We start from the raw sequence: 12,381 nt of genomic DNA, 5'->3' as shown, positions 1-12,381 counted from the left end.
AGACTGGCTTGAGGCAGGGAAAAGCTGGAAGTATAGGCAAAAACCTAAAAAAAGTGTTTGTCTTCAGAAGCTTTTAAAAACGTAAAACAAAACACCCTAAAGACTTAACATCCTCTGCAAGTATCTGCAAACTTCTTTCTCCTCCTCAGAAAAAATATCCCACTTTCCACTAATACTGATAAAAATACCATGTAAGAAGCCATAACTTTGTTCCTTTCTTAATTCAAGCAACAGTAATGTTCATGTACTAAATTTAAAGTTCTAATCCTGCTAATTATTAACCTGACACCTATATCACAGAGCATCTCATTTTGCTATTTTTAGGTTGCTTTTAACTAGAAAATTAAACCTAGAAGCACTTTTACAGGATATTAAACAAATATTTGCAGGATATTAAACAACCAGGGCATTTTAATTCCTTGGACATCAGGAATTCCTCCATTTAAGTTTGTCTACTAGAATTAATATTCTGTCTTTATTACATTATGCCAAACTCTTTTTTCTATGCTTTCTCATTCAATTAACAGGATATTTTCTGGGAATAAATCCAATTTTATCTTGAAGGATGACACTCCCTTCAAGATCCTGCATTCAATATTATGGAACCTAAATGTTACATAGGAGAACAGGTTTTTCAATCTGAGTTTTTGCCAAAGAATCCTTAGCTGGCTGCATTAATTATGTTGTTGTGTATCAATAGTAAATCACAAGACTTTAAGACTTTTCTAAGCTTCTCTATTATTGAAAAAAGGAAATTTAACTCCATTCCCTCTCCAGTACTCCCTAACTGCTTGTTGCAATTAATTGGATCCATTTTGCAACTTCAGAATGCTAAGCAGAAATATACTAATAGCAGCAATTATCAAATAAAGCACAGGTGCAAGCTTCTTCTCAGATCACTATAAATAAAGATGTCTGTATTCTCAGTTTTCATACATAAGCCAAAAAAAACAACCCTGCCAACATATACTGCTTTTCGACTGCAAGAAATCTGCACTACTGTTTAGAAGGTACTTTTTTCTTCCTCTGAAAGGAAGCACTTTTTTTCATTGCTGTTTCTTATCAATTTATTTTATTGTAAGAGAATGGTCACAATATATCCTCTATCAATCAAAGATTTAGAATTAACACATAGAATGAATATATGAATACTAATGAGATTTTAATTTGAGGCATTGAAAGAGTCTAAAGAGTAAAATAAAAAGGTTGGCAATAACTGTATTGAAGTATAACTCACCAAAAATACAAATTAGTAGAGCTAAATCCTATTTTGTTGCAGTCTCAGTTCAAAAGTACTATTCTTCAGAACAATTTTAAAGACATTCTGAAGGCTAACTACAGAGTTATTAAAGTTTGTTTTAGAAAGCTGAACCATGGATACATGCAGCTCAGGGTAGGTCTCTTGATTTAAGCAGTTTTGAATTGAAGTATCTGCTTTCCTCGGTTACGTACACAGTTCTGAGGTCCATACCGTGCATCTTGACTCCAACACAGTTTACCACGCAACATACCATTCCAAGAAGTCAATACACATTTCATGATCCTATGATTAAAAACTGACAGATTAGGCCCAACTTCACAACGTTCATTGAAACAGAACTTCAGAAACTGATTCTTGAACACAGAAAGGAAGCTCTGGTCTTTGTTTCTTTACTGTAGCTAACTTCTAACTTACCCCACCAAGCTGTGGCTGAAAAATCCAGTCATTTAGATTTGGAGATTTCAGAGCTTCCAAGGTGCTAAAAAAAAACCCCATAATACATTGTTTGCAGCTTTCTACTGAATGGTATTCCGACATAATGACACATCTTAGTTTCTAAAATAATTTTAGGTAATTGTTTTTTGTGTAACTGTCTATACTATTCAGGTATAGGTAAAAAATCCCAGGATATAGTACAACCTGTCCCTCCACCTCCTCGTTTATTATCTCCTTTAAAGAGGGGAAAACAACTGATCTTTACTTTCTGAGGAGAGTAACACTTGCTATTCATGCACACATCTGTACAGCGCTGATTACAAATCTCTGCCAAAACAAACAACTGCAAGCAGCTGCCTGACTGTTTGCTGTGTTAAGTCACACCAGCAACCTTTTTTGTTTCCTGGAAAGCAACCCAATGACCAAGATCAGCAAAAAATTTATCGTCAGTAGGAATAAGCTCAATGTTACTGGATGCTGCACACAGTCAGACCCATATTTTCACAAGAAGGCTATAAATGCAGCCAGGAGCCCCCTTTTACTTCCCATCTGTCACAGCTCAGTGCAGCCTGGATGCTATAAGGCTGCTCCCATGAAGACTTTGAACACTCCTAAATACATAAATGGCAGACTTACTGGACAGATAAGAATAGTGTTCTAGGGTCCTGTTTCATCATCAAGGACAACAGCCAGAAAAGTAGTAATGTTTCAAAATGCAAAACTAAAAAAACCCTATAGACTGGAAAAGGCCTACCTGCTGAGCTAAGCAAAACACTGAAGTCCGTTCCTCTCTGTGACTCCCCATGTTCATTCTGTTCCTCTTTTTCTGTATCTTCATAGCGGTTCCAGTTGGAAAATAACTTTCTTCTTGAATAGCATTTCAATTCTTCCTTCTCTTCTTCCGGTTGTGATTCGGCATCATCGTCCTCCACTACCTGTGACATTTAAATAGACAGCTAAGCCATTGCAACTCCATAGCAATTTGTTCTGTATTTAAACTATCATTCATACAAACAACTCCAACCACTGCAATAAAACCCAGAAAGACAAATTTACCTGGATCCCCATCAACATTTTAGATCAGGTGTTACTATCTTCCTGAAGTATAGGTAATTCATGAATAATGTATATAATTAAAAGCACCTAGTGAAGCTCCAGCTCTCACAGGGCTCAAGCAGTCACACTGATGCCAGTTCCACTGCTTTCCCTCCCATTCTGGAAACCCATAATGTATAGCTTCCTTCCTAAAACTGGTAATGGATAGGGAGTGGAACTAAGAATTTAATCCCAATTTCTCTGTCCAAGTGTTGCAGTGATATAGATGATAACTGAAAAAGCTGATGATTGTAGAGCAGAATAAAAAAAAATAACAAATTCTGCAGAGAAACATCTTGGAAATGGTTATGTACATAAGAATTTCCATCATAACCAACTACAGTGTCTTATATCAAGTAATACGGAATAATTAATCAAATTAATTTCCTTCATGAAAGCCATTTAATGGAAATAGACATGAAAAGTTAAATAGGCTAGCAGTCAAGCTACTAGCCTAACCTCTTAAAAAGCTCTAGGACCAAAAAGATAATTCATTGTAGAGTCAACTTAAGATACAAGTGAAAGAGGCATTTGCCACAAGTACTCAACAGCTATGGAAGACTCTCCCATTTTGAATCCTCTATATATGCAGTTCTCCCAGAGCTGGGGGTTCAGCTGGAATAAATGCTGCTTCTCAAACAGAAATATTTGCTTCCTGGAGGAAGGAGCACTCAACAAGCAAGAAAAGAATTGACACCAATCAGAAAAGTTCTGTACAAGATATTTTCTGCAGAGGCTTAAAAAGCACTGAAGAGCTGGAGTAAAGGAGCTGAGAAAGAGGTTCCCACCAGGGCGGCTCCCAACATTCCTGCTGATAGCTCCACTTTCTTTTCTCCCTTTACTCCATCTCTCCTTTAAAACCACAGTGTATTGAAGCCATAGGATTAAACTTTGCTGTCCCAACAATAAGTACATTCTTCATGTCAAGAACAGCGAAATTCCAAGTTAATCTACACTGCTATAAAGCTTAAAGTCATCTCCCTTCGGTGTAAACTAATTTAAAAAGCAAGAAACCTTTTAGTAAGTCATCATATACCCATAAGCCAAAACACCCTTACAGCTCCCCATCAGATACTGGCTTTAAGAAGGACTTTGGCTTTTATAGTTTAAACCAAATGTAATCCTGAAATAAATACGAAAGGAAACTATTTATGTTTAAACAAGGTCCCTGTAAGTGAAAAGCTGCAACATCGTGTGCAGAAACATTAACAAATCTCTCGTAGTTGCTGTGTTTCTAAAACTACATTAGGGTTTGGGTTTTTTAAGCACTGTGAATGTCCATACTGGTACAATATTGAACAACCTGGTGAAAACAACTGCACAAAGCCACTATCAGGAACAAATTGCTATCACTTGTCTAATTTGCTTTAGAATCAACAAGTTACTTTCACAGAAAAGATGCAGAGCAACGCAGCACGTTTTAAACTGATTTCAGAAATCCATTGCAAAGAAGCTCTGGAGCCCTCAGCATAAGAACGACATGTACCTGTTGGAGCTGGTCCAGAGAAGGGCCACCAAGATGATCAGAGGGCTGCAGCACCTCTCCTACGAGGAAAGGCTGAGAGAGCTGAGGCTGTTAAGCCTGGAGAAGAGGAGGTTCCAAGGGGACCTTATTTCAGCCTTCCAATACCTGAAGGGGGCTTATAGAAAAGAGGGAGACTGTTTTTTTACATGGGCAGCCAGTGATAGGACAAGTTTTAAACTGAAGAAGGGAAGATTTATATTACATGTTAGGAACAAATTCTTTACCCAGAGGATAGTGAGGCACTGGAAGAGGTTGCCCAGAGAAGCTGTGGCTGCCCCATCCCTGGAAGTGTTCAAGGCCAGACTGGAAAGGGTTTTGAGCAACCTGGTCTAGTGGGTGGTATCCATGCCCATGATGGAGGGTTGGAACTTCATGTTCTTAACAGTCCCTTCCAACCCAAGCCATTTTATGATTCTATAATCCCTGGAGGTATTTAAAAGAGATACAGATGTGGGGCCTAGGAACATGGTTTAGTGGTGGTCTTGGCAGGGTTTGGTTAATAGCTGGACTTGATGATCTCAAGAGTCTTTCCAACCTAAATGATTTCACGATTCTGTGATTGTGAGAGTTTGGATTCTCCTGTGTTTGATGTCTTAAAAATGACTACCCAGAATATCATAAAAGTAGCAAAATCAGAACTAGAACAATGACTTCCCAAGAAAAATAATCCACCAAACTTCATAAGCAAGTTTCTTTCAGCACTGTTTGAAAGACTTGGTTAAGAACGGCATGAAGGAATCGTAAAATCACTGAAGAGATTAAAAGCTGCCATAATTACACAAACATACTCCCAGTTGTCAAACAGTTGACAAGAAGAAAAATATTCTGTGCATTCTCACTGGTTCTGTGCAATTTTTAGGCAAATTCTCTTTTCTTTCTATTCATCAGATAAATACACTAAAATGGGTGTTGTGGATAAACGGTTGGTTGTGTGGGCAAAGGGATGAAGTAGCAACTATATTACTGGAAACTGATGCAGAACTATAATTTCCACACAGCAAAGGCCAAATCCACTTACATCCAGATAAAAATAAACTTCTTTTCTGTTCTTCTCTGTGAATTGAATGATTTGCTATAATCCAGTAAACCTAGTGAAATTCAGTGCCCTAAATAACTTGGAGCTGATATGATTCACAAGACAAAGCAAGAATAGTGCTACACACATAGATCAGTTTTGCACTTTACTTTTGTTTTTAAGAAAAAATCACCTTAGGCAACTATGACACTATCTACAATTACTTATTACAGACCTGTTTGAAGAATTCACCATTTTCAGCTGTCAACATAAACAAATCAGGAGTACCACCTTCTTATTTTAACAAGCTTCCAGTAAACTAACATGGATTCAAATGTTCACTCTTAAACTGGATTAAATTCTTTTCCACATTCTGTTATTAGCTATGTTATACAGTGCACCTCAAGGAAATTTCCTTTCTTAGAAGTAAAATAGTTAACTTCAAGAAATAAACTACAAATTCTCAGGAATAGAATTAATAGCAGTTATGCATCCTGGTTGCCCAAGTACTGTCCTGAGGCTTACTGTTGAAATGAATAAACTTCAAATACAAACCTGCTTCATTTCCAATAAATATTTAATGGAAAATTTTACATGATGCACTGTCATGCTACAAGATAAAACTGCAAATAATCACTTTTGAACATTCGATCAACTTAAAGATGTGTATTAACCATTAAAATTATCAAATACATTCAAAAACTCTGATCAGTGAAACTTCAGACAATAATTTGCTTCTACCATCTCACATGAGAGAGCTACCATCTAAAGTAACAACCTAAGAAACAAATAAGCATATACTTTAATTACCTTCCTCTTAGCTGCCTAATCAGCTACACTATATACTGCTACCATGGTCATCCCATCCTACTGAAAATGAGTCTTAATCAGTACAGAGTAAACATTTGTCCTATGCCTAATGAAATAAAATAACTTCCCTTCTGCCACGTCCCCAAATAACAGATGATACAAGCTGAAACAAATTCTAGAAGCCAACTCAAATATAACCTTTAAAACGGTATTACTTATATAAGGGAAAAACTTAAGCCTTTAAACAGTACTGAACTATAGCTACACATTATTGCTCAGTGCTATAACGCACCATGATACCACAGAAGGTATAATATCTATCTGCTGTGCCTCTGTTTCAGGTAGGATTACGTGCGTTATCATTTGCACACTGCACTGAAATTTTGAAAGTGGGGAAAGTATGCAAAAGCCCAGTTGAATGAAACCTGGAAACCTTCAGACTATTCTGCATATCAGAAGAACAAAAAAAGTATACACAGTATATTGCCTAAACACTACAGTGCTCAAACAACAGTGAAAAAGGCAAGCTCCCTTGTAGAGAAACTTGCAAGATTTAGAGTCTTCTGCCAAACAATGCATTTTTATCCTTTACCAGAGCTTATGACTCCATTTTTCTTCTAAAGAAAAGCTAAGTGAATAGCACAAATGACCCCAATCTGCAGTTTACCACAGCAAAAGGATACTTTAGTACACTATTTTTACATACATCTTTAGAGACAGTATGGTACTGAGAAAATACAGGGAAATATGGTCTTTAATTCAACTTTTCTTACATATGAGAACATGTTGATACACACAGTTCAGGAATTAAGGTGTTAAAATGAAGTAAACATTGTTCTGAACAGGTAATTTCCCCTGGGGTCATCCTTCTGCACTTCCCTGGAACCCTGAGTGGTTCAGATCAAACCAAGGCTGAAGTACCCAATGGAGAAAGTGCAACAGTGACCTCTTACATCCCCCTTCAATTACTCAACTGCTCTTCACCGTAAGTGCAATCACTCATAGCATGTTAAGCATATATGTCCAAGCATTCAACAAGAATTGTTGAGCTCACAGCCCTTTAAAAAAAACCCTGAAAGTGCATTAAAAGTCAGAGCTTTCATTAAGACTTTCTAAAACTGTATTTATTACCCTTAGGAAGCCACAGGAGCTAAGGCTTATAGCCCTTTTCCTCTTCAATTCTGATAACTCTGTAAGAAAAATTCAGAACACTTCAGTACTTAGAATATCCTACAGTAACATAAACATCATATGTTCAGCTTACGTCGCCTTGGGCCAACTGCCCTTCCCCATTATGTAGGTGTCATGCATTTATTAGATTTCTGTTCTTATTTATTTTGTAGTATTTCTCTCAATTCTCTTGCCAAGAATGTCACTTTACAGTACGTATGAAAACATAGTTTGAGCTTTTTTTGTTAATCTGTTAGAAAGAGCATAGCTATTTCTCTCCTTCACTGTCTTCCCAAATTATCTTTAGAAACTCTTCAGAATTACATTGATCAAATGCTACTTTCTTCCTTTGTTACTTAATCTCTGTATTACTCTTCTGAATATTACACCTACAACACATTCATATTTCCTTAATCTTTTCCATTCTTTATTAGGGACACTTACCTACAATACCCCAGACACCTTATATACCCACTCAGAGTCCACAATAAATAGCTAGCCACTGGTACATGTGAACACTGCATGTTCACAGACAGTGATAACCACTGTCTACTCCCTACATTTGCTTTCTCACAACAAGCAACAGCACATACCAATTCCTCGAGTAAACTTCTGTCTTGATTTCCTCTTCCCTTCCTAGAAACTGCTGTAAGCTGTGGTCAAGTGCAAGGACATTTCTGCTTATCTGTATCAATCCCAATTTCTCTTCTCATCAGGGGAAAAGACTAGCAAGACAAAATGAAAATATCCTGTGGGTTGAATAGACTATCTGCTGCATCATGAGTGGCACATATCTTTTTCTCATTTATATTTAAAATAGTAAAGTGCCTGTGTAGAAACAATTTCTCTTCATCTCAACTTCAGCAGCACCTGTTAAGGTCAAATTTTTACGGATGGAACTTGTAAGTCACAGGGTCAAAAAACCATATATAATTAACCAACAAAGCAGTTCATGATCTCTACACTTCAAATTGTTTCACAGAACAAAAGTCTGGATATGGATGCTTGTATGCATGTCAATAAGTAAGTGAGTTTGGCTGGTATTGACTACTGACATCAACTGTTCCTCTAGGCAGACAAAAGTGAAAATGTGAAAGACTTACAGTTACACTTTAATGACTTGCTCTTGGAAAGACATACTCGCTTTTAATTTAATGGTTCAAAGTTATTGGTGGTGTAACCAAACAGGAGCAATGCAATTACACCAGGAATTATCTTAGCACATTATAAATACAACACAATCTCAAAAATATTTCCTTTTTTAGCAAAAATGTTCATTAAATTCACTTTATTTACACTTAAATCCAGAAAGATACAGGAGAATCCCCTGACAGCTTAATTTATATATCACTATGATTGATAGACTTGTACTTTAAGATAGTTATATATAGTATAATAACCTTCAAAAGAGTTGTTCCTATTTTACACATTTACCTAATTACAACCCCTAGACATATGTCCTTCTTCTCTTCTTGTAAGTAATTACTTGACAAAGGAATGCATCATCTGCTTTATTGTGGTGGAAATTCATTTGGACTTTCTAAAATATGAACTGTACGGTAAAGAAAAACTGTCTTTAAAGAAAAACAGAATATATTTAGAACTATGGCAAATTAAAGCAGAACTGCATTTTTAAATTAGTGGTATTATTTTACAAAAGACAAAATACTAGTGCAGTTTTATCAATAGTGATGCAAGTTTGTAGGTGTTTAGAATCAAGATGTCCTTATCAGCAAAAAATAATAGAGAATTCCATGAAGTTACCTAGACAGACAGTTGGAATTCAATGATAGATTTTGAAATGCAATTCAGAATGATATGGACAAGGAGGAATCTTGTTTCAAAAACAACAAAAATAAAATAATAGCAAATGTGAATTTACAAGGTAAACATGTCTGTCAGTATATTGCATACAACTCTGCTATCTGGGAAAATCCCATGAAGCATGCCAACACATTGTTCAGTCTACCTAGGAATATTAATGATAAATTTCTGTACTGAGAAAAATGAGCAAGTTAGAACAATATAAAAAGGGCAGTACGAAGTAAGAGCAGAATACAATCTCATAAACTATTCTTATTTAGTACTCTTAATCCAGATTTTAGAAAAGTAAACAAAAAGATAAGCTTTGTAAATCTCCCTGAAAAATAAGATTTTCCCAATGCAGTGATATCATAAGATACCACTTCTTTCAGAGACAGAAAAGAATATTTTGTAATAACACTCAGGAACAGCTGCCAAAAACCGAGCTGTTAGCTTATCTGTAGTGCATTGTTTTCAAGAGATATCATATTCACATGTCTGATCATAATGACAGTGAAAAAGTAAATATAACAATCTTGTCCACCAAAGTATTTTGCTTCAAAGTTCTTGCTTATTCTATCTAGAAGACACAAATAATTGAAATGGATTAAAAACTTTAAATGAAGAAGACTGTATTCTTATTACTGTTTAACTGGAACAAAACTTCCACCTCTTAAAATATACTTTGTACTCTGTAAAGTTATAACATGATCAAGCACCAGGACTACAAGTTGTACTTCACCTTTCTCACAAACCATTATTAATATTTCCACAAGCTATAGCCATATTCTGTACAAATCTTACACCTCACTGAATTGGAACTAGAGCTTCTATTAGGAGCTAAATTTCTCCCTTAGATTCACTGAGACAGGTGAAAAAAAAATAAAGCCCCACAGGCAAATAGCTTGGTTATTTTGTTTGCAACTACTGATTTAAATGGCAGACTATCTTCCCTTTCAAAGAACTAGAAAACAATCCATAAATCCTGATGTTCACTTTTTACTGCCCTCTCAGGAATACCTCCATGACCTAGTACACGATTAGCTGCATGGTCCTTCAAATGAGTGCCTTATGGGACAAAATCTAATACACACTGCTCAAGTTTTGTATTGCAACTTTTAGAGACCCCATTTGAAAACTTTTGACTCGCAGATAAATTAAACTTAATAACCATGCAATGTACATTATCAAGACATGGGGCTTGGTTAAGCAAAAACTGCATATTTCAAGACATTGCTCATTAGATACAGAATTTCCCAAACTACGGAACCACTAGCTAAAATTTCACTTTACTCATCTAGATTAAAACTCCAAACTGAAGGATATTTGATGGGGTATGTTGTGATAATAGTATCATTACAAATTCAGCACTCATTCTGTACTAATTGCAAAACTCAGTAAAGAATCAAGTTGCATTAACTGTAGGAGTAATGCTTTGCCTTCCTTCACCAAGGCTGAGCCACGCTGCAAACAAAGAGTCTGTAGGAAGTTTGTCCAGCTGCTGTCTACAGATAAAGAGACTTTTGATTTTCTAAACTTGCCAAGCTAATGCATTTCCATCAACAGAAAATCAACCATATTTTGTCTTTAATTCACTGGAAATCATTATATGAAAGTTACTGGCAGCTATGCAACTCAGGCAATTTATACAAAATTGTCACATGGACCTGCACAAAACCTGGCAGCTTTATTACCTTCAAATTTACAGTAACTCTAAAAAGCTGACTTTTTTCTTCCAAACATCAGTCAAAAATATGAGTGCAAACAAAATAGGAGCCTCTGTCTTGACAGAAATAACAGGTTTCAATAAAACCTTACAAAGTATATTGTCACAAAGGTTATAGCATTTTCAGTAAGATTACCGATTGTTCCTATGTATAGACTGTATTTGGCAAAAGTCAGAAGTTTTATATGTGGCATACATATGGCTCCACATATGGGAATGCTGTATTACACTTAGTATCCTAGATTGGTTAAGGAAATCTTCTAGAGAAAGTTATTTGTTCTTACCAGATCTGCTGTTCCTAAGCAGAAGTGCCCTGAGCTGCACTAGAGACTGACTGTATCCCGAAATTGATTCAATTCTTATGTGTTAATGGCAAAGTGTTATAGACTAATCCAAGCTGAAAGGGATTGCAAAGGTTATCTTGTCCAACCACCTACTCAAAAGAAGGTCAAAACTGAAATCAGACTGGGTAGGTTGTAGCTTTGTCCACTCACGGCTTGAAAACCTCCAATACTATACCTAATTCTTAGCATTTCATTTTGCTGTTTTATTCTAGCACTTCTAAAATTGCAAAGGCAGTCATATTAACAGCTTTAACAATAACTTGTAAAGAACACACATGAGGAATTCTGTAACATCACGGAATCAAAGTGTATTGAGGATAAATATCCACCTCAACAGTTAAATAAGAGACTTTTTGAAGGATATTGCTATTTTACTGGTCTTCACGAGTCACTGGGTAAGACAGTCTCTCTCAATAAAGGTATCTGTTATAAACTGAGACGTATTGAAAAGCTTTATACTTCTGCAACCATATCAGTGATGAAGTAAAAGCATGACTAATTATGTAAAAAGCTCATTCAAAGCAGCCACCTGCAGAACAGAGACAAAACTGAGTCTTGATCCTAACTCATAAAGGTTATTTCTTAAACTTGGAACAAAGGCTGCTCTACAGAGCGAAGTTTAGAGAAGATCTCAGCTATATTGACAAGTCTAATGTTTAGTCAATAACCCCTACAAGCACACAGTTTTAGGACAAAGCCAACACAAATTCAGTGACTCTACCAAGAATCAAAAACAACATGTTGAAGAAGCTTCAGGGTTTCTCATGCAAGGAGAGATATGTGACAAAGTTTCTCAACAGATCCATCTTTTTACCACAGTGAAAATAGAAAAAATAAACAAACAACCCTCCCGAAACAACCTCTTGAAAGATTTCTTGCTGTGCTATATTACAAATGAAAGGAGTCCTCCAAAACTCACATTTCAATAACAACAAACCTACTCCTTATCTTCAGATTCAAAAATGTTTGATAATATATAGTAAGTTAAAAGTTTAGGGTTTTTTAAATGCATCTATTTGGTAAAAGGGAAAGCACATAGGAGTAAGACATTATTTTTCTATGGATTTCAAAACATGAAAATAGCTTAGTGATATTCACTCACACTGTTCTATTTTCAATTGGCACAGCATTAAAGATGAAAAAATTCTGAAAGACACCAAACAGAACAGTATTCTTTGAAATTGTATACCCCGACTG

General features: G+C 35.9%; 2 protein-coding genes across 8 annotated transcripts in view; one reads left to right on the top strand and one right to left on the bottom strand.

Annotated features, from left to right (window-relative positions):
• CHRM5 (cholinergic receptor muscarinic 5) overlaps positions 1-12,381 on the top strand; it is a 63,029-nt gene that overhangs the window by 24,856 nt on the left and 25,792 nt on the right. For 2 of the 6 annotated variants that reach the window (XM_039378749.1, XM_039378747.1), the window contains exon 3: positions 6,987-7,126. The exons of the other annotated variants lie outside the window; for them this stretch is intronic. The gene's annotated coding sequence lies outside the window, so the exon portion shown is untranslated. The remainder of the gene's footprint in view (positions 1-6,986; positions 7,127-12,381) is intronic. 6 annotated transcript variants of the gene reach the window in all.
• AVEN (apoptosis and caspase activation inhibitor) overlaps positions 1-12,381 on the bottom strand; it is a 100,774-nt gene that overhangs the window by 76,044 nt on the left and 12,349 nt on the right. For both annotated transcript variants that reach the window (XM_039378750.1, XM_027717024.2), the window contains exon 2: positions 2,451-2,631. In XM_039378750.1, the coding sequence (XP_039234684.1) occupies positions 2,451-2,631 (181 nt within the window). The remainder of the gene's footprint in view (positions 1-2,450; positions 2,632-12,381) is intronic.

Source organism: Pipra filicauda, unplaced genomic scaffold, assembly GCF_003945595.2.
Source record: "Pipra filicauda isolate LSUMZ 115617 unplaced genomic scaffold, ASM394559v2 scaffold145_size1923396_pilon, whole genome shotgun sequence".
NCBI classification, from domain to species: Eukaryota; Metazoa; Chordata; class Aves; order Passeriformes; family Pipridae; genus Pipra; species Pipra filicauda.
This window is presented reverse-complemented; position numbering and strand designations above follow the sequence as displayed.